Raw genomic sequence first — 24,672 nt, 5'->3', positions numbered from 1 at the left:
AATATAGCAATTAAACACTGGAATGGTAGATGTGCAGAAGATGAATGTGCAAGTAGAGATACTGGGGTGCAAAGGAGCAAGATAAATAAATAAATACAGTATGGGGATGAGGTAGGTAGATAGATGGGCTGTTTACAGATGGGCTATGTACAGGTGCAGTGATCTGTGAGCTGCTCTGACAGCTGGTGGTTAAAGTTAGTGAGGGAGATATGAGTCTCCAGCTTCAGAGATTTTTGCAGTTCGTTCCAGTCATTGGCAGCAGAGAACTGGAAACAAAGACGACCAAAAGAGGAATTGGCTTTGGGGGTGACCAGTGAGATATACCTGCTGGAGCGCGTGCTACGAGTGGGTGCTGCTATGGTGACCAGTGAGCTGAGATAAGGTGGGGCTTTACCTAGCAGAGACTTGTAGATAACCTGTAGCCAGTGGGTTTGGCGACAAGTATGAAGCGAGGGCCAACCAACGAGAGCATACAGGTCACTATGGTGGGTAGTGTATGGGGCTTTGGTGACAAAACAGATGGCACTGTGATAGACTGCATCCAGTTTGTTGAGTAGAGTGTTGGAGGCTATTTTATAGATGACATCACCGAAGTCGAGGATCGGTAGGATGGTCAGTTTTACGAGAGTATGTTTGGCAGCATGAGTGAAGGATGCTTTGCTGCGATATAGGAAGCCGATTCTAGATTTAGAGAGAGGTGTGCTAGTAGACTTTGCAGGTAGGGTGACGGTCGCCCGGGTTGATTGTAACCAGATTGTGTGTGGTGATAGCGAGATAAAGAGTTTGAGATGGACAACTAGTCTGTCCGGGCGTAATCCATTCTAGACCTCCCTTCTTCTATTCCCTCACCGTGTTGAGGTTAGCACCTTTGGAAAGGTCTTCCTTATCACTTGACCTGCAGTACCTTTTTTTGTTGTATTACCAAGGGGCACTGGTGACGTGGAGAGCCAGGGAATGCTTTCAGACAGAGCACTGCCATACCCATATCCCATGGTTGTGATTTGAATCTAATAGGATCAGTTGATGGATGTAGTAGTGGCACTGGACTTTCTTTTGCCAAGTAATGTCTTAGCTTTAGAGAGCACAAGGTAGCATACGTGATATAGCAACGACATTTCAGCAGGTTCTTGCAGAATCACGTATCACCTTGTTCACTATTTACCTCCACTGTGGTTTCCATATTTTATTCAAACATACCTATGTTTAATAGAAGCAATGAGGTTGACAACTTGAATGTGCTATTGTTGTAGTAAAACAGCTCATGAATCCGCTCATGTATTTAGATATTGGGTAAGGTGGTGTGCTGCCTGTTCTATGCACTGATGTACCAACTGTTTGTGATTATGTGGTCCATGGTGGCTCTTCTGTCCATTGTGGTACTCCGTAGAAAACCAGAAACACACAGAGTCATGCACACACACACACACACACACACACACACACACACACACACACACACACACACACACACACACACACACACACACACACACACACACACACACACACACACACACAATATTGGTTCCACATGAAGTCTGTGAACCGTTACTCCTTTCACATTGGAGGAAAAGCACCAAAGCCTGCATCTGGGAGAAAAGCAATATTGTTCAGTTGATCCTTGTCTGTCAGTGTCTTTGTATAATAATAATAATAATATGCCTCTGTGGATGTATTCAGAAGGATCATGTCGATGAAGAAAATGAGGCTAGTTACTGTGTTTGTATCTTGTTTTTAGCAGATTCATTTTCCCTTCTGTAACTTTAATCAGATCTGAGAATGTCCAGAAATACCATCGGTATTTCATGTCGTGTGTGTTACTAAGTACAGAGTTATCGTTCACAGTTTCAGTATCTCTAGAAGAACACTGTCTGTTCAAGCCCCTCAGTATGTTCAGTTCCGCAAGCTCTGCGCTCGACTAGCCATGTCTGAGTTGAGATCCACAAGCTCTGAGCTTGACTGTGCATGCCTGAGCTGTGGGGTGCAGCAGTGAGCATGCCCAATGTAGTGCTGCTCTAGAGGCAGCCGCATAGCCGCAGTGATGCATTGTGGATCGCATGTTATGATAGACTAAAAGCTGCAATCAGCTCAAGTCTGCATCAGCATGGCAGATCCACATGACTCACCCTGAGAGCCAATGTCTCAGGCAACACAGACTAACAGCATGGTTGGTAGTATTATGAGTACTGTTATAGCACAGTCTTATTAAGCAGCATTTGATACACTCTCATCACACTTGCACAACCTTGAAATGAAACAAATTATGTTATATGATTATTCTGCAGCTCAAAAAAGAACACTCCAATTTCTAACAAAGCATTGTAGATTACATTGCCACAAGGTATATTTATCCAATATAAAGATCGACAATGACAGTCAGGGGACAGAAATAGAAATACATCCACTCAGTCCTAACATTGTCTGCTTCGTATATAGTAGATGTAATAATCATCTGATTTGATACTAATATGGGTTTCCTGCGGCCCACTGCCGGAGCGACTCCTACTCACACTGCCAAGCCAAGAGTTTGTGAAGTCTGCTCTCTGCTTGCCACATTCCAAATGCAGTGAACACCCCCTGCTCCAACCTGCAGCATACTGTACAGAACAGTATAGTACAGGCATTTTAAAACTCCTTTTCTATAGGCTCTGTTGTGCACTGTTTGAGCCCACCAAGGCCAAGTGAAACAAACAAGCAAAAAAAGTATATATTTGAATCCTTCTTACGATGGGTGTGCATGTGCATTTGTAGCCAACTCAAGCTACCCACAGCACAGTTTACTCTATATTTAAATAGATTGGACTTTTACTCTGAGCTCACAGGTAGCCAGGTTACTGCCTGATAGAATCACAACGCACACCTATAGGTGTACAAAGTTTTTACCCATCATCCTCTACTCCAAGGAGCTGTCCAGGGTTCTGAGGAGGGGCTGTTTTCACTCCCTCGCTGGCCTCACCCACGGCGTTACTGTCTGTGGGTAGTAGTCACTAGACGGCCAGGCTTGGATGGACTCAAGTGGCAATATCATCCTAACTGATGACTAAGTACAGTACATTTGCTATTTGTTATTGGGATTAAAGAGTGCTGTACTTCCATAATGTCTTGCTAAATTGTAACGACCACTGTCAAGCCCAAGCTGAGTATGAGGGCTAACGTGGCTTGTGCTGAAGAAAACAGCTCGCCCTCTTACCCACCAAACATACTCACCCACTTACTGTGAGGCAGTCAATGACTGACCCAACTCAACTCCCTCGGTCTCCAACACGATGCTTCGTTTAACTATAAAGTGAATGTGCAACTCCCCTTACTATGTCTCTGTACTAATGTCCCACATTCTCCCCTCTCATAACTATGCACCTCAATCGTTTTTTTCTCTGGACTGTAGAAAACAAGTATATATATATATATATCAAATAAAGGTTTGCATAAAAGGAGTTATTGTAGTATTTGTGTCTGTTTGTTGCTGAGGCTGTGGAGTAACTTTACTGTCACTACTGTCTTGTAACTTCCCCATATAGCCAACTGGATGACTCAGGCTTGCACATCATGAATACAGGGTTTAGGCATTACAATCAGACACTTCCGAGACATTCAATTACTCAAAGTTCATCCCAATCTGATCATTTATTTAACACAGGCATCCTTTTATAAAACATACCAACAACACGTGCAATACAGACATTCTGATCTTACACAACAACTTCTGCGTAGTATACAATATGCACAGCTATACAAAGAAACGAAATGTTCACAACGTCAACAAACAAAAAAACATGTCATTAATCAGAACCTTGCACATGTGCATATCGTAGGGATTATTCCAATTGCACACTGGAAATCTATTGGCACATCGTGAAGAGGTCTGACCACCTGAAAGTGCACAAGTGAATCCATGATGGGATTTACAGCACGGTATTTCGACGAGACTAATGGCCCCTCAATTGACATATAATATGAAGAGAGGTTCACGTCACGTCACAGCGCCATACTCATTTAACATTTGGTAAAAATGCCATTTTAAACTGCATGGCACATATACTTTATGGACGTATATTTTCATGGAGACATTTCACCCATGGACAGTTGGGTGGACATGTTGAACACTGTGCAATGCGTTTCGATACTCACGTAAAGACGTGGTCACATGACCACGTTACATTTAGAAACGTGGTCAGGCACAGTGTGCATGGCTGTCTTCTCGCAACCTCATTGACATAAAAGACAGCAGAGGCCCTTGGTGAGAGTTCTGTCTCAAGCGCTCAGCCATGTGAAAAACCCAGGCTTCGACCCAAACGGCCCCCTATTCCCTTGATAGTGCACCACTTTCACCCGCAGGGTTCTGATCAAAAGTCGTGCACTATAAAAGGCAATAGGGTGCCATTTGGGATGCGGGCCCAGACCGACTGTCGTCTTAAGCGACCGTTTTACATTGCCACGTCAGTGGTCCCTGAGATACCTAAAAATGGCACAAGCCACACCGTGAAAAACCTGTTATAGTAAAGAAGGAGTGCTGTGTGTGTCCGTGTGTGTTTGCGTCCGTGCACTTTTGTGCCTATCTGAGTGTGCGGGCATGTGTGTGCGTGTTGGTTTGAGTTATGTATTGTTGTAGGGGTTTTAAATTGCACTTTGAAGAGGATTCCTCTTCAATTCCCATAACAGAGCTCTATGTAGATCCGCCGAAATCCATTCGGATAGCCCAACCCAATAGGGCATTTTGGTCACGGTTTGAGGCTTCAAGGGTTTTTCTAGAACAATAAAGTACACATGGTCAAACCATTATATAGTGTAAAACACACTATTATTAGTCTTAGTTTTCAGGGCAGCGACATACAACATCTAGACTTTACATAGAACAAAGTGCAAAGAAACACTATTAAAATGCACTAGCTCCTTGCCTCTCCTGTGTGAGCAGACATACATACATACATACATACATACATACATACATACATACATACATACATACATACATACATACATACATACATACATACATACATACATACATACATACATACATACTTACCTCCAGGACAGTGTGGATCCAGTTGAGCATATCGTCCACGTTACAGTAGACCCCTGGTTTACCCTCTCTGCCACAGCCGATCCCCCAGCTCACCACCCCCACCAGCTGCCATTGTTCTGACAGGTACACAAGAGGACCACCACTGTCTCCCTACAACACATGACCCAACAATGGCATTAGGTACACCGGAATTACGCACTATACACCTATGGCAACTGTCAAAGTTGAGGGTGGATACTCGATAGAGTGTCATAAGGTCTTCCCATTTGTTTTCTTACAGGACGAGTCGTTGAACGTGTTCACGCCAAAATCTATCTTAGTTTCTCTTCTGTTTTTCTCAAAGCAAACATTCCACTTCGTACCTGACATGCGTCCACTTTGCCCTTCAGGTAACCAGCGCAAAGCATCCTGGGAGTAATTGAGGAACCGTAGACAGTGAGACTGGAGCACTGATCACTGTCTATAAGGGGAAGGGTAGCCTTCTGGAGGACAGGAGACACTTTACCTGAGAGAGAAAAGGTGACAGTGGGATGAGAAGGAGAAGAGGAGAAAGTGACTATTAACATTCTGTGAGAATAATTTTGAGTATATGTGCTTGTTGGACAGAGATGAAGAGGGTGAGAGAAAGGCAAGTTTTGTTTGCTGTATGCTCACCCTTCTCCTCCTGGTAGCCCCAGCCTGTCACCGTCATAGTGTCTCCTGACTTCAGGCCCAGGTTATTAGGGGGCAAACACACGGGCCGACGAGAGTCTGGTGGAGGAAACAGAACTTTATTGACATGTACTTCTTCATAAATAAATCACAGCCTACTCTCATCACAATCTAAATATACAGTAATTCCCTCGAGGGATGTCCCATGTTGCAAGACTCATTGAAATTGACAGTTTGATAAATTGGCCACTAGAGGTCAGAATCTACCATGAATGTGTTCACTCTTCCTTGAATCAAACTGTTTTGACAAGTAGATATTTCCATATCATTATGTAGTGCTTTAGCATTCATTTTTGAGAGTGCTGAGAAATGTTCTTCATGGTAAGTCAATTCAAAACCAGAATAGGTGGATGTGGGGCTTTTGTTATGTCTAGCCTTTGAGAAACCTGGAACTGTCCAGCAAATTCAGTACCACAGTCTGTGCTTTGCTAAAATGTCACGTTGGGGGAAGTGACATACTTCCTACAGTGATGGGTTTGGTCAGCCTCATCATGGCCAGGTCGTAGTCATTGCGGGCTGCGTTGTAGTGTCCGTTCAGTATGATCCTGTCTACATACGAGCCTCCCATGGTGCCCATGTAGGTCCTCCCAGACACCACCTGCCAGCGACTCAGCTCCTTCTTGCTACTGTAGGACCAGGAGAAGGAAGAGGTACAGGGGTTAGCAGCAGGACCTCTGTCTCTAGATGTTTAAGCATAGTATACGATTGCACACTTTATGGGAGGTACACATTGGATGGTCAGAGTTAAATCCTTTGTCTCGTTAAGCCAGCTGTAGATATCCAGAGTAGATACACACACATTCTACAGTGTATATTATTTGACATTTTTGTAATTTAGCAGACAGCAATTAGGGTTAAGTGCCTTGCTCAAGAGCACATCAACACATTTTTCACCTAGTTGGCTCGGGGATTCGAACCAGCAACTTTCCAGTTACTGGCCCAACACTCTTAACCGCTAGGCTACCCGCCCCCCTGTTGGATGTCCAGTGGTACTGACCCAGAGAAGCAGTGCGCTGCTGTGACGACCCAGCGTGGTGACACCAGTGACCCTCCACAAGTGTGTTGTCCGTTCTGCTGCAGGCTCACCTGCCACGGCCACTCTTCTATAGACGCATCCACCCCCCCCACGATACGGTCAGACCGCCCCCGCTCTCCACAGTCTGACACACACACAGGGGAAAGACCGTTTAGTCCACTGAAGAGTTTTGTAAAGTACTAAAGGTAGCATCACAGGAGTTGCCTTGTACACGAAGGTAGTTTGATGTGTAAATGTAGAATTAGCAGTGGGGTATAACGCAAATTAGAACTTTGGCAGTTAGCATTGCTACCTGTCAGTTAAGTAACACACTCAATCTAGCACTGACCCTTTACAAAGTGGCTTGTTGCCTGGATCCTGTCATGTTTGCCTGCACTCTCCATCACTGTCAGAGATGGAGATTGTAGTCCGAACCTGTCTGTCTGTCTCTGTGTCTCAGTCTTTCTGTCTCAATCTCTTGTATAACTCAACTCCTAGAGAACTTGGATGATGCATATCACTCGAGTCTTTTCCCAATGACCAGTCAGGGGGAAAGAGTGGGGGAGTCCAGTAGAGTGGGAGAGGGAGGTGACATAAGGTGCATTCGGAAAGTATTCAGACCCCTTGACTTTTTCCACATTTTGTTACGTTACAGCCTTATTCTAAAATGGATGAAATAGTTTATTTTCCTCATCAATCTACACACAATATTCCATAATGATGAAGCAAAAACAGTTTTTTTACAAATGTATTACAAATAATAAACAGAACTATCACATTTACAGAAGTATTCAGCCCCTTTACTCAGTACTTTGTTGAAACACCTTTGGCAGCGATTAGCCTCGAGTCTTCTTGGGTATAACGCTACAAGCTTGGCACACCTGTATTTGGGGAGTTCCTCCCATTCTTCTCTGCATATCCTCTCAAGCGCTGACAGGCTAGATGGGGAGAATCACTGCACAAATATTTTCAGGTCTCTCCAGAGATGTTTGATCGGGTTCAAGTCCGGGCTCTGGCTGGGCCACTCAAGGACATTCAGAGACTTGTCCTGAAGCCACTCCTGCGTTGTCTTGGCTGTGTGCTTACGGTCGTTGTCCTGTTGGATGGTGAACCTTCGCTCCAGTCTGAGGTCCTGAGAGCTCTGGACCAGGCTTTCATCAAGGATCTCTCTGTACTTTGTGCAGTTAATCTTTTCCTTGATCCTGACTAGTCTCCCAGTCCCGCAGCTGAAAAACATCCCCACAGCATAATGCTGCCACCGCCATGCTTCACCGTAGGAATGGTGTCAGGTTTCCTCCAGACGTGTCGCTTGGCATTCAGTCCAAAGAGTTCAATTTTGGTTTCATCAGACCAGAGAATCTTTCTTTTCCATGTTCTGAGAGTCCTTTACGTGCCTTCTGGCAAACTTCAAGTGGGATGTGGTGTGCCTTTTACTGAGGAGTGGCTTCCATCTGGTCACTCTACCATAAAGGCCTGATTGGTGAAATGCTGCAGAGATTGTTGTCCTACTGGAAGGTTCTCCCATCTCCACAGAGGAACTCTGGAGCTCTGTCAGAGTGACCATCAACTTCTTGGTGATCTCTCTGACCAAGGCCCTTCTCCCCTGATTTCTCAGTTTGTCCAGGCGGCCAGCTCCAGGAAGAGTGTTGGTGGTTCCAATTCTGTTCCATTTAAGAATGATGGAGCCCACTGTGTCCTTGGGGACCTTCAATGCTGCAGAAATTCCTTGGTACCCTTCCCCAGATCTGTGTCTCGACACAATCTATGGACAATTCCTTCAACCTCGTGGCTTAGGTTTTGCTCTGACATGCACTGTCAACTGTGGGACCTTATATAGACAGGTGTGTGCCTTTCCAAATCATGTCCAATCAATTGAATTGACCACAGGTGGACTCCAATCAAGTTGTAGAAACATCTCAAGGATGATCAATGGAAACAGGATGCACCTGAACTCCATTTTCAGTCTCATAGCAAAGGGTCTGAATACTTATGTAAATAAGGTATTTGTTTTTTATTTTTAATAAATGTGCATTAATGTCTACAAACCTGTTTTCTCTTTGTTGTTATGGAGTATTGTGTGTAGATTGTTGAGGAATTATTTTATTCAATCCATTTTAGAATATTGCTGTAACGCAGGGGTGGTCAACTCCAGTCCTCGAGGGCCTGAGAGGTGTCACTTTTTCTCCATCCCTAGCAAACACAGCTGATTAATCAAATTGCATTCTAAACTGAAAATCATGACTAGGTGATTATTGGAATCAGGTGTGTGAGCTGGGGCAAAACTATGACACCAATCAGGCCCTCGAGGACTGGAATTGCCCACCCTTGCTCTAAAGTAACATAAAGCCAAGGGGTCTGACTACTTTCCGAATGCACTGCAGTGTGAGGCTGGGTATCAGAGGCAGAGGCAAGGCTTACCGGAGCAGGTCAGGGAGATCACGGATCCTGAGTTACACACCTGGCTGGAATCAAACAGAGAGGGGAATTCAACACACAGTACATACACACATCACATGTGGTATGCATAGAAACACATTCAAAACGCAATTACCAAATGTCATAGGTAGACAGTCAGATTCCAGAGTTAATCTTCAGTGTTGGTTTAGTGTCAGTCAGACATAACATACTCGTTCTTCTTGTTTCCTCTAATTACGGAAACAAGGATGGGGAAAGAACAGAAACTCCTAAATTGTTTGTGTCAGAAAACAGAGAGTATTGCACAGTCAGTGACACACATCGAGAGAGAGAGAGAGAGAGAGAGAGAGAGAGATGACTGTAACGTGTACGCTGGGAGTCGTAGAGGGAGTATACGTAACAATGACGCAGTTGTACGCATCACAAGTAGAGAGAGACAAGAAAAGGAAACAGAAGGAAAGAAGAGGACCTGTTTTTCCAGTTCCTTTGGCTATTTTAGAGTAAACAGACAGGGTGGTGTCATGCCATCTGTCATGAGTGGCATTCATGCATTCTATTTGGCATGTATCAACTGCCTGAGCCTAAATTGCCATCTTACTACAAACAGTGGCAGTGGGATGGGAGTGAACCAACAGAAACACTGCATAGTGAACAGTGTAACAGTGATGCAGGCATAGCTGCATGGTCAATATAGTCATTTACTTTTATTTAACCTTTATTTTACAAGGCAGTTCAATAAAGAACAAATGACTGTTTACAATTGTGGTCTGGCGAAAATAAGCCAAGTACAATAAGAGAAGTACAGACAGAAGTACCCAAAGTGGGGAACATTAATTTAGACCTGTTTCAATTCTCCATTTACTGCCCTGATGAAGATAATTATCCAACCGTATTTGATACCAAGGAACTGTGTATATTTTAACTGATCCGTTCTCCTTTCTGTTGAAACTTAATCTCATAGCTGGAAAGTGTCCGAGTGAGCGCCAGAACACAGTAGAGTCACACCACGGTAACAGGCTCAATTACAACCCATCTTCTAATGCTTACCGGTCAATGACAGTCTGGTAAATGGGGGTGGTTTCGGCTGCGACCCTGACCCCTGAGAACGGTCCTGTCTTCAGGGACGAGGACAAGTTCCGCACTGAGATGGTACTACTGACGGGTTTACTGTGGGAACGAGTGGAGACGGAGAGACATTTTAAAGACATTGAAGAGAAACTGAATATGTAAAGGGGGAAACTGTAGCTAAGTTGCCCAGTGATCAGTGGTGAGTGAGTGAGTTAGGGAGAGAGGGAGGGAGGGAGGGAGGGAGGGAGGGAGGGAGGGAGGGAGGGAGGAGACCCACTAGGTGTAGCCCAGCTGCTGACAGGCTTTCTCTGTGTGCTGCTGGGTCCAGTCCTCACTACACACACTCCTCCATCCTGTCCCGGCACTGTAGATCTGGAGAATACTCTGCTTAGAGACCAGACGCACTGCACAGAGAGAGAGAGAGAGAGAGAGAGAGAGAGAGAGAGAGAGAATAAGAATGAGAGGAAACATATAGAAGTGACACAGAGACAGATGTATAAAGATGTATAGATGGAGTGGTGTGTGTGAGTTCCTGTCCGTGTGTGTGTGTGTGTGTTTGTACACTTATGCATGCTTGTGTGTTTGTGCATGTGTATGTGTGTGTGTGTTTACCTGGAAAGGTAGTGTTGACCGTCATGTTGGTCACACAGGTGAGCTCGTCCTCTCCTCCTGAACAGTCCGCCATCCCATCACACGCTTTGTCCAGGGGAATGAACTTCACCGACCAGGAGCAGAAGAAGTACTTACTGTTGATCAGCTGTGTGACTAGGGACAGAAAGGAAGGGGGGATGAAAGGAGAAGAGAGTACAGAAGACAGAGACAGGTTCTAAAAATGTATTGTTTGGCGACTGAAATTAAACATTCACAAAAGGGGGGATAAGTACTAGCATGTCTTGTGTTAGCGAAGGTTAGGAGAGGGTGCAGAGATGGTTGAGCGTCCCAAACGGCACCCTATTCCCTACATATTGCACTACTTTTGACTGCGCTACTCTTGATCCCTATGGGCGCTGTTCAAAAGTAGTGCACTACGTAGGGAATAGGGTGCAGTTTGGGATGCATGTTATGATGGGTGTTGAAGCTGGACTCACTGAAGTAGCCAGCCGTGACCAGGATCCCCAGCACTACCAGTACCATCAACACGGTGATCAGGACCCTCTTCCTCGACGAGGACTTCCCTTTCTGGGAGTTCGGAGCCGTCATCGGTTTTCTTTTTCGACCAGGCCGCACTACAACTGAGAGAGGAAGATAGAGACAGAGCAATCAGCATTTTGTAGCCATTTCAAACGTAGACACGTGCAACTAAAGCATAATTGGACAGTATGACATTGCATATTATTCAATACTTGTGCAATATCATTTCAAAATGTATCAATTCCACAACAATGGCTTACCTTGCTGTCTAGAATTTAATGGCCTATTGCTTTCTTCAGCGAGCCAGGTGTCAGTCTGGAGAGAGAGAGAGAGAGAGAGAGAGAGAGAGAGAGAGAGAGGGGAGAGTGAATGAGACAAAGGGGATCTTACTGTGCTCAGTGCAGAATGTGTGACAGTGTGCAAGAGTGTGAGGTTCTAGGGTCGAGAGAAGGGGAGGCATGACAGATTGGATCAGGAGCACACGCACGAAACACGGAGTGGGCACAATTCCAAGGCCCGGTCCGACACAGAGACAGAGATAGTCATATGACAAAGGCTCAGGTGTGGTTCTTTGCTCTGTATGTCTTTGCTTTACGATGTTCAATTCCACTCCGTTTAAGGACAATAGATCTTAAATGGTGGAGCAGGTTATATACACAGTACTATAATGAGTCAAGATATACATTACTTAATTCAAGTTATGTAATTGACAGCTCTGCCCCAGCTTTACAAATATATTGTGTTATAAAATATATACTTAGTTAACTGTTCTCTATATGCCATTGTGTTCATGATTATAGAATTTTTCAGTTGTACAGCAACGCAAGTACTTGCCATCATAACTGTCATGAGTCATAAGTCATTGCCTCGGTGGATGAAACCTGCTGACTGGTGAAACAACCGTCACGACCCGAAAGCAACAACATCCCAAAATACCAAAGACTAGCCTCTCAAGCAGTCTGTTAGGTATCTACAGTACTGGCTGTTTTGTCCAATCTCTCCAACTGGCGGCAAAAATACTGTACAAATCTGTCACCAGACTAATACACTATGTGTACAGTCTACGGACTGTCACCTGGTCTTTCCTGACACGCTGAGCAACAGTGAACCCAAGTCCTGCTGAGACTGAGGCTGTCCTAATATGGGCGCCCCCCATACAATACACCATCCCGCAGATATGGAGGGTCATACTGTACGGAGGGACAAGGAAGGTGGTTGCTATAGGGAGGGCTTTTAGTGGCTGGGTAAACACAGTGCTTAACTGCTGCTGTTCTTCTGTATTTAAAGTTCTGTGCTTTTGTTTACAGATTTTACCATTAAACCCCAAATCCAAATATACTTATTTTAGTTTTTCTAGTTTTTTTATCGGTACAGTGGCTTGCGAAAGTATTCACTGCCCTTGGCATTTTTCTTATTTTGTTGCCTTACAACCTGGAATTACAATTTTTGCGGGGGTTGTATCATTTGATTTACACAACATGCCTACCACTTTGAAGATGCAAAATATTTTTATTGCGAAACAAACAATAAGACAAAAAAATACGGAAAACTTGAGCGTGTATAACTATTCACTCCCCCAAAGTCAATACTTTGTAGAGCCATCTTTTGCAGCAATTACAGCTGCAAGTCTCTTGGGGTATGTCTCTATAAGCTTGGCACATCTAGTCACTGGGATTTTTGCCTGTTCTTCAAGGCAAAACTGCTCCAGCTCCTTCAAGTTGGATGGGTTCTGCTGGTGTACAGCAACCTTTAAGTCATACCACAGATTCTCAATAGGATTGAGGTCTGGGCTTTGACTAGGCCATTCCAAGACATTTAAATGTTTCCCCTTAAACCACTTGAGTGTTGCTTTAGCAATATGCTTAGTGTCATTGTCCTGCTGGAAGGTGAACCTCCGTCCCAGTCTCAAATCTCTGGAAGAGTGAAACAGGTTTCCCTCAAGAATTTCCCTGTATTTAGCGCCATCCATCATTCCTTCAATTCTGACCAGTTTCCCAGTCCCTGCCGATGAAAAACATCCCCACAACATGCTTCACTATGGGGATGACGTTCTTGGGGTGATGAGATGTGTTGGGTTTGCTCCAGACATAGCATTTTCCTTGATGGCTAAAAAGCTCACTTTTAGTCTCTTCTGACCAGAGTACTGTCTTCCATATATGCCTTTGGCGAACACCAAACATGTTTGCTTATTTTTTTCTTGCCACTCTTCTATAAAGCCCAGCTCTGTGGAGTGTATGGCTTAAAGTGGTCCTATGGAAAGACACTCCAGTCTCCGCTGTGGAGCTTTGCAGCTCCTTCAGGGTTATCTTTGGTTTCTTTGTTGCCTCTCTGAATAATGCCCTCCTTGCCTGGTCCATGAGTTTTGGTGGGCAGCCCTCTCTTGGCAGGTTTGTTGTGGTGCCGTGTTCTTTCCATTTTTTAATGATTTAATGGTGCTCCGTGGGATGTTCAAAGTTTCAGACATTTTTTTTATAACCCAACCCTGATCTGTACTTTTCCACAACTTTGTCCCTGACATGTTTGGAGAGCTCCTTGGTCTTCATGGTGCCGCTTGCTTGGTGGTGCCTCTTGCGTAGTGTTGTTGCAGACTCTGGAGCCTTTCAGAACAGGTGTATATATAAATATATACTGAGATCATGTGACAGATCATGTGACACTTAGATTGCACACAGGTGGACTTTATTTGACTAATTATGTGACTATTGAAGGTAATTGGTTGCATCAGTTCTTCTTTAGGGGGTTCATAGCAAAGGGGGTGAATACATATGCATGCACCACTTTTCCGTTTTTAATTTTTTTCAGCATTTTTTTTAACTAGTAACTTTTTTCATTTCACTTCACCAATTTGGACTATTTTGTGTATGTACATTCCATGAAATCCAAATAAAAAATACATTTAAATTACAGGTTGTAATGAAACAAAATAGAAAAAATGCCAAGGAGTGAATACTTTTGCGCTGTATGTGTTGACATCAAGCAGCAAGGTAGTGAGCTGTTCTCAAGTGGTATTAATATACAGTGTCCCCTATTTAAACAAATCAGTTTCCAGTGAAATCCCATCATTTGCATCAAGTCTTCCTGTCTATTCTCCATGGAGACTGGTCTAAAATTGGAAACTAAAACAGAGGGATTTACCAACAGAGGAGAAGAACAGCAAAGCAACCACAACTTAGGAGAAAAAGAGCAGTCAGATGTACATTGCGTTCAGAAACGTTACAGCCTTATTCTAAAATTGATTAAATTGTTTTTCCCCCCTTCTCAATCTACAAACCCATAATGACAAAGCAAAAACAGTTTTTTAGAAATGTTTGCAAATGTATTACAAATAAAAACTGAAATATTACATTTACAACATAAGTATACAGACAGTTTACTCAGTACTTTGAAACACCTTTGGCAGCGATTGCAGTCTTGAGTCTTCTAGGGTATGACGCTACAAGCTTGCCACACCTGTATTTGGGGAGTTTCTCCCATTCGTCTCTGCAGACATACTCAAGCTATGTCAGGTTAGATGGGGAGTGTCGCTGCAAAGCTATTTTCAGGTCTTTCCAGAGATGTTTGATCGGGTTCAAATCCGGGTTCTGGCTTTGAACTCAAGGACATTCAGAGACTTGTCCAGAAGCCACTCCTGCGTTGTCTTGGCTGTGTGCTTGGGGTTGTTGTCCTGTTGGAAAATGAACCTTCGCCCCAGTCTGAGGTCCTGTGAGCTCTGGACCAGGTTTTCATCAAAGATCCCTTTGTACTTTGCTCCGTTCATTTTTCTCTCGATCCTGACTAGTCTCCCAGTCCTGACCACTAAAAAACATCCCCACAGCATGATGCTGCCACCACCATGCTTCATAGGAATGGTGCCAATTTTCCTCCAATCTTGATTTCATCACACCAGAGAATATTGTTTCTCATGGTCTGAGAGTCCTTTAGGTGCCTTCTGGCAAACTCCAAGCAGGCTGTCCTGTGCCTTTAACTGAGGATTGGCTTCCGTCTCTACTGAAGAGATGGTTGTCCTACTGGAAGGTTCTCCCATCTCCACAGAGGAACTCTGGAGCTTTTTCATTGTGACCATCGCGTTCTTGGTCTCTTCTCTGACCAAGGCTCCAATTGCTCAGTTTGGCCGGGTGGCCAGCTCCAGGAAGAGTCTTGTCGGTTCCAAACTTCATTTAGAATGATGGAGGCCACTGTGTTCTTGGGGACCTTCAATGCTGCAGACATTTTTTGGTACCCTTTCCCAGATCTGTGCCACGACACAATCCTGTCTCGGAGCTCTACGGACAATTCCTTTGACCACATGGCTTGGTTTTTGCTCTGACATGCACTGTAAACTTTGGGACCTTAAATAGACAGGTTTGTGCTTTTTCAAATCATGTCCAATCAATTGAATTGACCACAGGTGGACTCCAACCAAGTTGTAGAAACATCTCAAGGATGATCAATGGAAACAGGATGCACCTGAGCTGAATATAGAGTCCCATAGCAAAGGGTCTGAATACTTGTGTAAGTAAGGTATTTCTGTTTTAAATGTTTTATACATTTGCAAACGTTTGCAAAGCGTCCTATGGCAAAGCCTCAAATGAAGTAACTGCTAGACATGGGTTTGCATTCAGTTTGCCTTGGAGTGCTTCCACATCTAACACAACAGTGAGACCAGAGATACAAAAGTTTACCTAAAAAGCAAATTTCATGTTGATATTTGATTCATTTACTGTATAATCTTCCATTATATAAAATAATTTGGACGGCTACAGGGTATGATACCAGTCTTTCACTAAGGAAAATGCTTGCTCATTTAGGAAAAGTGTTGAAAGACAACGGCAGATAAGTGAAAGAGATCGGTCCCATAAGATTAGCATTAAACACAACACGGATTGCATGCCTGTGCACACGGACAATATGTAAATGTTGATTTGAATGACACACTCACACGCACAGAGACGTGTGAGTGTGTTATTCAAAATCCTTTATGATTTGCATGAGTCATAGAAACGCTGCTGGTTGGTGGAACTCTCCATGTAGATGTACTGTAAACATAAACTAATCTAGGTGAACATCAGCAGGCTATGTGACCAGGAAATATGGTTACAAAGAGCGAGCAGAAAGGAGAGAAAGAAAGAATGGACGGTAGACTACAGAGGTGGGAGAAGAGGAGGGTGAGCCAGTTCAACTTGACATGTGACTATACACATCTTGGAGCTGACAGCTGACTGCCCAGTACCAAACTTAACAGAAATGCCTGCAATGTTTCATCAAAGGTGACCAGCAATATATAGTACATAGCAAACTATTGAAAACATAGACTCCTAGTGATTTGTAGACCACATATAAACTAGAGATCCCTAACTGCTGGCCCTTCTCCATTAATTTACTCAATGTGTATCTTGAAGGATCGCATACTTTGCAACAACATATCTAAAAGTACAACCCAAACCTGAATCACACAATCTGCTGTATGTCAATGATGAACTCATTGCTCAAATTCAATTTGACAAACAGTTGGCATACACTTACAAGGTGTGGTGGAATAAAATCCCAGAGAGAGAGAGAAATATGCAGAGCAAGACAGAGACACAGAGCGAGAGAGAGAAAGAAAGAAAGAAAGAGAAATATGCAGAGACAGAGAAAGAGAGAGAAATATGCAGAGCAAGACAGAGATAAAGAGAGAGAGAGAAAGAGAGAGCGAGAGAGAGGATAAGTTAAACACATAGAAGAGACATGTAGACAGATGTATGGAGATGTATATGCTTGTGAGTGAACAAGACAAAGGTGTGTTCAGGTAGGTTGGCCCATTTGGCCCATGCAGTAGATTAAACACTGGGACTAGACCCAGTTTGCATTTGAGGAAGCACCTTGGGAAGCAGAGCTGAGCCACAGAAGGTTTCACTGATAAAATCACTTGGCATGTTTCACCTTGGTGTATCAAAAAGTGCTCTCTCTCCTTTGTGGATTGTACTTTAAAGTGACAGAGCAAGAAAGGCCTTTAGAGAAGTTACTTGTGAGTTTTAATCTCCAGCAACAAGCACACAGACACGTTCATGCGCACTCATGGGCATACACACTCAAATGCACACCAGTTCCGTACACGAACTGATCGCTGAACAGTCTTTCTGGCACCAAGGCACATCGTCTTCCTACGTAATGCTGCAGGCTGACCACAAAAACTACAGACGTGTACAATCCCAATAACCCTAATCTATGTCTATTTCATACATATAGATCTCACAAGAATCTAGACATTGTCAGAACAGTCGCCTCAAAATGAGGCTTTAAAACTTCAACATGGTAATACTTTAAAATGCAGTTGAGGATCGCTTAAACACACAGACCGTACATTTATATACAGGTACACATGGCCATGTTATCCCATATGTTTCGTTTTCTCTAAAGTCTCATCCCTGTGAACCTGTAAACCACTACTGTACGAGTCCACAGTGAGAGCTGAGGGACAGGTGATCAATACTACTCCACAGGCGATTAGCCTGATCCCCTATTTTCACAGACTGTAGTCTCCATCTCTACTCACACTCATGGTGCTGAAGTCCCCTCTCAGCTGGCCCAGACACACAGGTCACAGAGTACAGAGGATGCACTGTACTTCACTCTCTGGAGCAAGTAGAAATCCCTTCAACAGAGTCTCCCTTCAACAGAGTCTCCCTTCAACAGAGTCTCCCTTCCCTTCGTCTTGTGCCTTCTCTCCCTCTTCCTCTACAGTTTTACCTCTCACAACTCTGTGCCGGTCCGTATGGTTATTCTCTCTCTCTTTCTATCTTTCTCTCTCTTCCTCTCGAAACCCTGTTCTTTGTCCCTCAATTCACAGGCAGTGAAACTTGATCTGTCCTGCAGGCTGCCTAACTTGCCCTGCTGCTGGAAAAGTATGGTGCTGTGTTAGCGACTGCCGGTGTGTTTCTGTGCGTATCCGTGCTGCTGAAATCCATAGGGATCTGTTGTGAGTGACCCAGCCCATGCTCGCTAAACAACATCAAACCATTATCTGTAATAGGACACCTTATGCCCTCCTCTCTCTACATGTGTACTTCCTCTATCTCTCTCCTCACGCAAACTACCTCGACTGATCTGGTGGCTCTATCTCTCTCTCTTTTTCTGTTCTTCTATCTCTCGTCCATGAATGTATGAAAAAAATGCATATACACAAATAAGCACAGACACACAGGAACAGACATACACAGACGGACAAACACAGACACGCATACACACGTGCACGCACACATTCAAACACAAACACCTGATGTGTGTAGTGAGTGGCCTTCAGGTCAGGGCGTGGGCCAGTCCTGTCATGTTGTTTTGACTGAATAATTAGGAGTCTGTAGAATCAGTTGGAGTTCCAGTCCGACTTTGCTCTCTGAGCCAGAGGACATATGTCTCATAACCCAGGAATGCATACGTGATCACAATCATACTTTGGGACAGAAACTTGTTTCTACTGTAACTCCTCTTTTTCAAAAACCCTCCTCACTAGGGGATTTGACAATCGTATTGCTAAAAGCTTGATACAATACCCCTCCACCCCTCAGGCTCAGTGTGGCACATGGGTGACATTTCTGGAAATGTTTTAATTGTGTCACTGGAGTAAATAATCTGTCAGTTTTCTTCTGGGTTCTCAATGTTTCCTTCCTTCCAGTCAATGGTCAACAATAGGTCAATTTTTTCTTTGATTTCAACTAACAGCTTGCATACTCTAACCCAATCACTTACTTCCCTGTGAGCCCGACTGTTTCCTCATTGAACAATGCTGAATTGCTAGGCAACATCGAGCAGTAACAAATGAACTCTGACTTCAAAACTGTGGCTTTGTGGTCATGCTATACAAAAGGATCAAGGAGTTATACCTAAGGTTTACAATGTACTCAAGGGATCAACACAGTCAAAACAGTCTATGTAATGTGCAAATTGCCTGGTTTACTTTGCAGAACCTATGTGGTTTCGTGTTGTCCGAGAGGTTATGAGACAGTGAGCAAGAGAGAGGGACAGATAGAGAGAGAGAGCGACAAAGAGAGGACAGGATAAAAGAGAATGGTCCTCTGTTGAGAACAGAAGCTGATTGTCATCCATAATGACCCACACTGTGACCCCTGGCCCTCTCATCACACTACTGTTTTCCACTTCAGAACAAGGAAGTAATGCAAGTGCAGAGCTTTCTATTGGTTTCAAAGTTCGGCCTCCGTTAATGAGCACAGCCAAACCAAAATATCTCCTCAGTATGACATTAATATGTCAGCAATAGATAACAAAACGCTGTTCCACATTACAGTACAATCGACGTGTCACCATGAACTGTTCATGTTATTTCCACCCAACTGTGATAAAAAGTTCAGACACTGAAATAAAGAGTCTGAATGGAGGGAGACAGAGACAGTGAGTGAGGGATGCAGAGCGAGAGAGAGTGTGAAGGAAGAGAGGGAAAAGAGGAATTTGAATCGTCTCTACAGCACAGACAGTATCTTACAGTGTCGTACCAAAGATTATTTCACTGTCAAAAATATTCATTCAACATATAAGAGCTATCCAAACCAAATTAGCTGCTTGTGAGTGTTCCTCACCAGTGGATATTTGTATAGATAAATTACAACAGTCACAATTTTCATGAGGTCGATTCATGGGATTTGGACGGCATTTTACATGTACACTATGTATGCATAGTCTGTACCACATTGTCTGGGATTGGTTAAATATTATCCAGACTGAACTAACGTTACCCTCAGGTCTCTATAGTTGTGTGGAGTGGTTTATTACGTTTGCTTTAGTGTCCCAATACCTAACCTTGAGTATCTCACAATCCCTATCTTTAAATCTTAGTGCAAGCTCAATCAAAATGGACATTGACCATCCTCTTGCCGAAGATCATTTTTATCATCGTTCTCTCCTGACCTGGCCTGGCTTCTGTTAAACAGAAACACAAAACTTCATGAGGTTCTACAACCATTGTTCACTCTCAACACTGTCATTTAGAAATAAAATAAAGCCTGCACAAGCAATGGTGCCCCGACATAATTGCATTACACTAAAATGCACAATAATGCATAGCCTGGTCTCATAGACTAGACGTAACATAGTAAATGTAAATCCGGGACACTCAAATTAGTATGATATGTTACGTTTGGTATGGTTACATGAGACGGAAGGTTACTTAATGCAAAAACAAAAGTAGGGTGGTTGGACAGGGTGAATGGGTAGGGTTATAAGTAAACATCTAACAACCCAAATGTTTTGTGTTCAAATCTCATCAAGTACAACTTTAGCATTTTAGATAATTACCACTTTTAGCTACTTTGTAACTAACCCTTCCCCTAAAGCCTGACCTTAACCATTTAACCTAACTCCTAACCCTAACCTTAACCCTAACCTTAACATTAACCCCTAACCCCTAGCCTAGCTAACATTAGCCACCTAGCTAAAGTTAGCATTAGCCACCTAGCTAATGTCAGCCACACAAATTGGAATACGGAACATATCAAACATTTTGTAAATTCGTAAAGTTTTATATGAATTGAAATTCATAAAATATTGTAAGAATTGCAAATCGGAACATATCATATAAATTGTAATTTGTAACATATCGTACAAAATAGATGCACCATATGTACCATACGAAACGTAACATATCACAATAATTGGAGTATCCTGGATTTCATTTTACTATGTTACGTCTACCCCTGAGTCCAGGTTGCAATACACAACAATACACAACACAACATTGCTTATTGAACCCCATAGAGTCTATTGATGTACCGATGCATCAATTTAAGTAACATAATAAAAAAATCCCCATCAAAATCTGTCAGTTTACGTTAGAAATATCTGCAATCTGTGGCAGCCTTCTGCATTTGCGTGGAAGGTGGCTGAGCTACAGCGGTGTTTGTCAGACCATGAGACATCCCAAAAATGTATCTTCTCACAAAAAACATCTGTAGTGTCCGAACGTTTTGGCCTACAGATTATTATGTCCATTCTATGGAAAGGGGGGACTGTCAATAACACGACCCCCACAAGTGTGAAGGTAACCGGTATTGTGTTAAAAAATGAATGGAAGTATGGAGGTAGTTCTGTGCCTACCCCCCTTATATATATATATATAACACTTCAAAACCTTATTCCACATGATTTATTTTTTGACTGTCTTTTATGAATGTGTTATTCAATGCATTTCTATGAGCTATATATTTAATAAAATATTTAATAAAATACTTTTAGAAAAATATTTACATACCTACAATTCAAAATCAAATAGCTAAACAATCCATGGTATGACCATCTTTAAACAAGATCTTTAAACAAGATGGTCATTCCACGGCTTGGAATCTTAAGAATTAAATTATCAAATTGTGTCACTTACATGAGGTTAACCAGTTACTATTGCCTGTCAGTCTTTCACCCTCAGTCCTGATCAGGTGGTCTCTGGTTGTTGGAGTCAGTGTTTGCCTGGTTGTCTTTAGGGGTCCACCTGGATCCTTATAGTAAGACTGCAGAGGTAGAAGCTTTGAATATGCTTGCACTTCTCTACACCTTCTCTGTCCCTTTGACTACAACGTTGAATATAACATTTTACATGCCAGAATCTATCCTCTCTTCCTGCTTCCTTCCCTCTCTCTTTGTTTGTGTTGCTCAAGCCTGCCTACCTAGGGAGCAACCTTCATTTTATGTGATCCCACCTCTCTATCTCTGTGTATTTTTTTTTTTTTTTGCTTGGGGGGTTGAGAATGAATACAGGGAAACATATTCAGACTCGTTTCTGGTCAGTGCCCTCACTCTCACGTTACACACCACCTCTGTCTGTGTGCTGGAGGTATTGGATATAAGGAAACAGTTCAGGGAAAATACTCCTCTGTGATGACGATATAAAACGGAATTGGATTGATAACATTTAAAGTTGTCTAACATCAAGGTCAAAATAGACAACAGGCAGGTCATGCACGATACTCCTACTCTCTGTGAAGCTTTTTCTTCGCCACCTCAAGGTATCCCCTCTATACACACCGGTGTAGGTGTATGTGGAAAACAGTCAGACCCCTACCCGATGCCAACACTATTTGTCAGTAACTATGCACTCAGAGATAGGAACATAGTCTCAATGCTGTGTGTCTACAGTGCCTTCAGCAAGTATTCACACCACTTGTCTTTTTACACATTATTTTGTGTTACAGACAGAATTTAAAATGTATTACATTTAGATTTTTTTGTCACTGGCCTAAACACAATACCGTATAATGTCAAAGTGGAATTCTGTCCCCACCCCCCAAAAAAAGAATTAAAAATTAAAAGCTGAAATGTCTTGAGTCAATAAGTATTCAACCCCATTGTTATGGCAAGCCTAAATAAGTGCAGGAGTAAACATTTGCTTAACAAGCCACGTGATAAGTTGCATGGTGTCACACCATGATCTGTTTGAACTGTCTTGTACTTACCTCCACCCCCCTCCAGTTGTCGCACATTTTCCCTATTATCCACTGTGCATTTATACCTGTGTTTTCTGTTTGTCTATTGCCAGTTTGTCTTGTCTGATCAAGCCTACCAGCGGTTTTCCCGCACTACTGGTTTTCATCTCTAGTCCCTGTTTTCTAGTTTTCCCAGTTTTGACCATTCTGCCCTGACCCTGAGCCTGCCTGCTGTTCTGTACCTTGTGACACTGCCCTGGATTACTGACCTCTGCCTGCCCTGACCCTGAGCCTGCCTGCTGTTCTGTACCTTGTGACACTGCCCTGGATTACTGACCTCTGCCTGCCCTGACCCTGAGCCTGCCTGCTATTCTGTACCTTGTGACACTGCCCTGGATTACTGACCTCTGCCTGCCCTGACCCTGAGCCTGCCTGCCGTTCTGTACCTTTCAGACTCTGCTCTGGATTACTGACCTCTGCTTGCCCTTGACCTGTCGTTTGCCTGCCCCTGTTTTTGTAAAAACTGTCTGCATCTGGGTCTTATCCTGAGGTCTGATACATGGACTAACTCTGTGGTCAATAATAGTTTTTAACATGATTTTTGAAGGACTACCTCATCTCTGTACACCAAACATACAATTATCTGTAAGGTCCCTCAGTCAGGAAGTGCAATTCAAATACTGATTCAACCACAAAGACCAGGTTTTTTTTTCGAATGCCTCGTATTGAAGGGCACCTACTGGTAGATGGGTTAAAAAAAAAATGTGTAAAAAATAAGACACTGAATGTCCCTTTGACCGTGGTGAAGTTGTTAATTACACTTTGGATGGTGTATCAATACACCCAGCCACTACAAAGATGCAGGCCTCCTTTCTAACTCAGTTGCCGGAAAGGAAGTAAACGGCTCAGGGATTTCACCATGGCAACTTTAAAACAGTTGCAGAGTTTAATGTCTGTGATAGGAGAAAACTGAGGATCAAAAACATTGGAGTTACTCCACAATACTAACTTAATTGCAGTGGTGGAAAAAGTACCCAATTGTCATACTTGAGTAAAAGTAAAGATACCTTAATAGTAAATTACTCAAGTAAAAGTGAAAAGTCTCCCAGTAAAATAATAGAGTAAAAGTCTAAAAGTATTTCGTTTTAAATATACTTAAGTATCAAAAGTAAATGTAATTTCTAATACACTTAAGTATCAAAAGTAAAAGCATAAATCATTTTAAATTCCTTATATTAAGCAAACCAGACGGCACAATTTTCTTGTTTTTACATTTACGGATAGACAGGGGCACGCTACAACACTCAGACATAATTTCCAATCAAAGCATTTGTTTTTAGTGAGTCCGGTAGATCAGAGGCAGTAGGCATGACCAGCGATGTTCTCTTGATAAGTGCATGAATGGGTGCATTTTTCTGTCCTGCTAAGCATTCAAAAGCATTAAAAAAATATATGGAGTAAAAAATACATTATTTTCTCTTGGAATGTAATAGAGTAAAAGTTGTCAAAAATATAAATAGTAAAATAAAGCACAGATACCCAAACAAACTACTTAAGTAGTACTTTAAAGTATTGTTACCTAAGTACTTCACACCACTGCCTAATTGACAGAGTACCACTCAATTGACAGAGTACCACTCTCCATATTTTCAAGCATAGTGGTGGCTGCATCATGTTATGGGTATTGTTGTAATTGTCAAAGACTGGGGAGTTTTTCAGGATAAAAAAATAAACATAATGGAGCTAAGCACAGGCAAAATCCTTGAAAAACCTGGTTCAGTCTATTTTCCACCAGACACTGGGAGACGAATTAACCTTTCAGCAGGACAATAACCTAAAACACAAGGCCAAATCTACACTGGGGTTGCTTACCAAGAAGAGTGAAAGTTACTCAATGACCGAGTTACAGTTTTGACATGAATGAT

General features: G+C 42.9%; 1 protein-coding gene across 2 annotated transcripts; it reads right to left on the bottom strand.

Moving 5' to 3' along the window:
- Window positions 1-3,595: 3,595 nt before the first annotated feature.
- LOC115205971 (transmembrane protease serine 4) lies at window positions 3,596-21,982 on the bottom strand. 2 transcript variants are annotated; one of them, XM_029772429.1, is made up of 13 exons: window positions 21,709-21,982; window positions 11,627-11,681; window positions 11,324-11,467; window positions 10,848-11,000; window positions 10,513-10,639; window positions 10,215-10,334; window positions 9,171-9,214; window positions 6,735-6,897; window positions 6,197-6,363; window positions 5,681-5,776; window positions 5,389-5,531; window positions 5,027-5,176; window positions 3,596-4,745 (listed from the first exon to the last, which is right to left on the bottom strand). In XM_029772429.1, exons 3-13 carry the CDS (start codon window positions 11,433-11,435, stop codon window positions 4,734-4,736), a joined length of 1,287 nt encoding a protein of 428 aa, XP_029628289.1. In that variant the 5' UTR covers window positions 11,436-11,467; window positions 11,627-11,681; window positions 21,709-21,982; the 3' UTR covers window positions 3,596-4,733. The 2 variants fall into 2 exon arrangements, with proteins under 2 accessions (XP_029628289.1, XP_029628288.1); XM_029772428.1 differs by lacking the exon at window positions 21,709-21,982 and adding an exon at window positions 17,881-18,703.
- Between the last annotated feature and the right edge of the window lie 2,690 nt (window positions 21,983-24,672).

Source organism: Salmo trutta, chromosome 13 (genome assembly GCF_901001165.1).
Source record: "Salmo trutta chromosome 13, fSalTru1.1, whole genome shotgun sequence".
Classification (NCBI taxonomy): Eukaryota; Metazoa; Chordata; class Actinopteri; order Salmoniformes; family Salmonidae; genus Salmo; species Salmo trutta.
The sequence above is the reverse complement of the archived record's forward strand: the minus strand, read 5'-3'. Positions and strand labels throughout refer to the sequence as shown.

Excerpts from the sequence above, each read along its gene's own strand:
- LOC115205971 (XM_029772428.1), bottom strand. Across the intron at positions 10,640-10,847 it reads GGTCAACACTACCTTTCCAG|TGCGTCTGGTCTCTAAGCAG; the intron begins GTAAACACACAC and ends CTCTCTGTGCAG. Across the intron at positions 10,335-10,512 it reads CAGCAGCTGGGCTACACCTA|TAAACCCGTCAGTAGTACCA; the intron begins GTGGGTCTCCTC and ends TCGTTCCCACAG.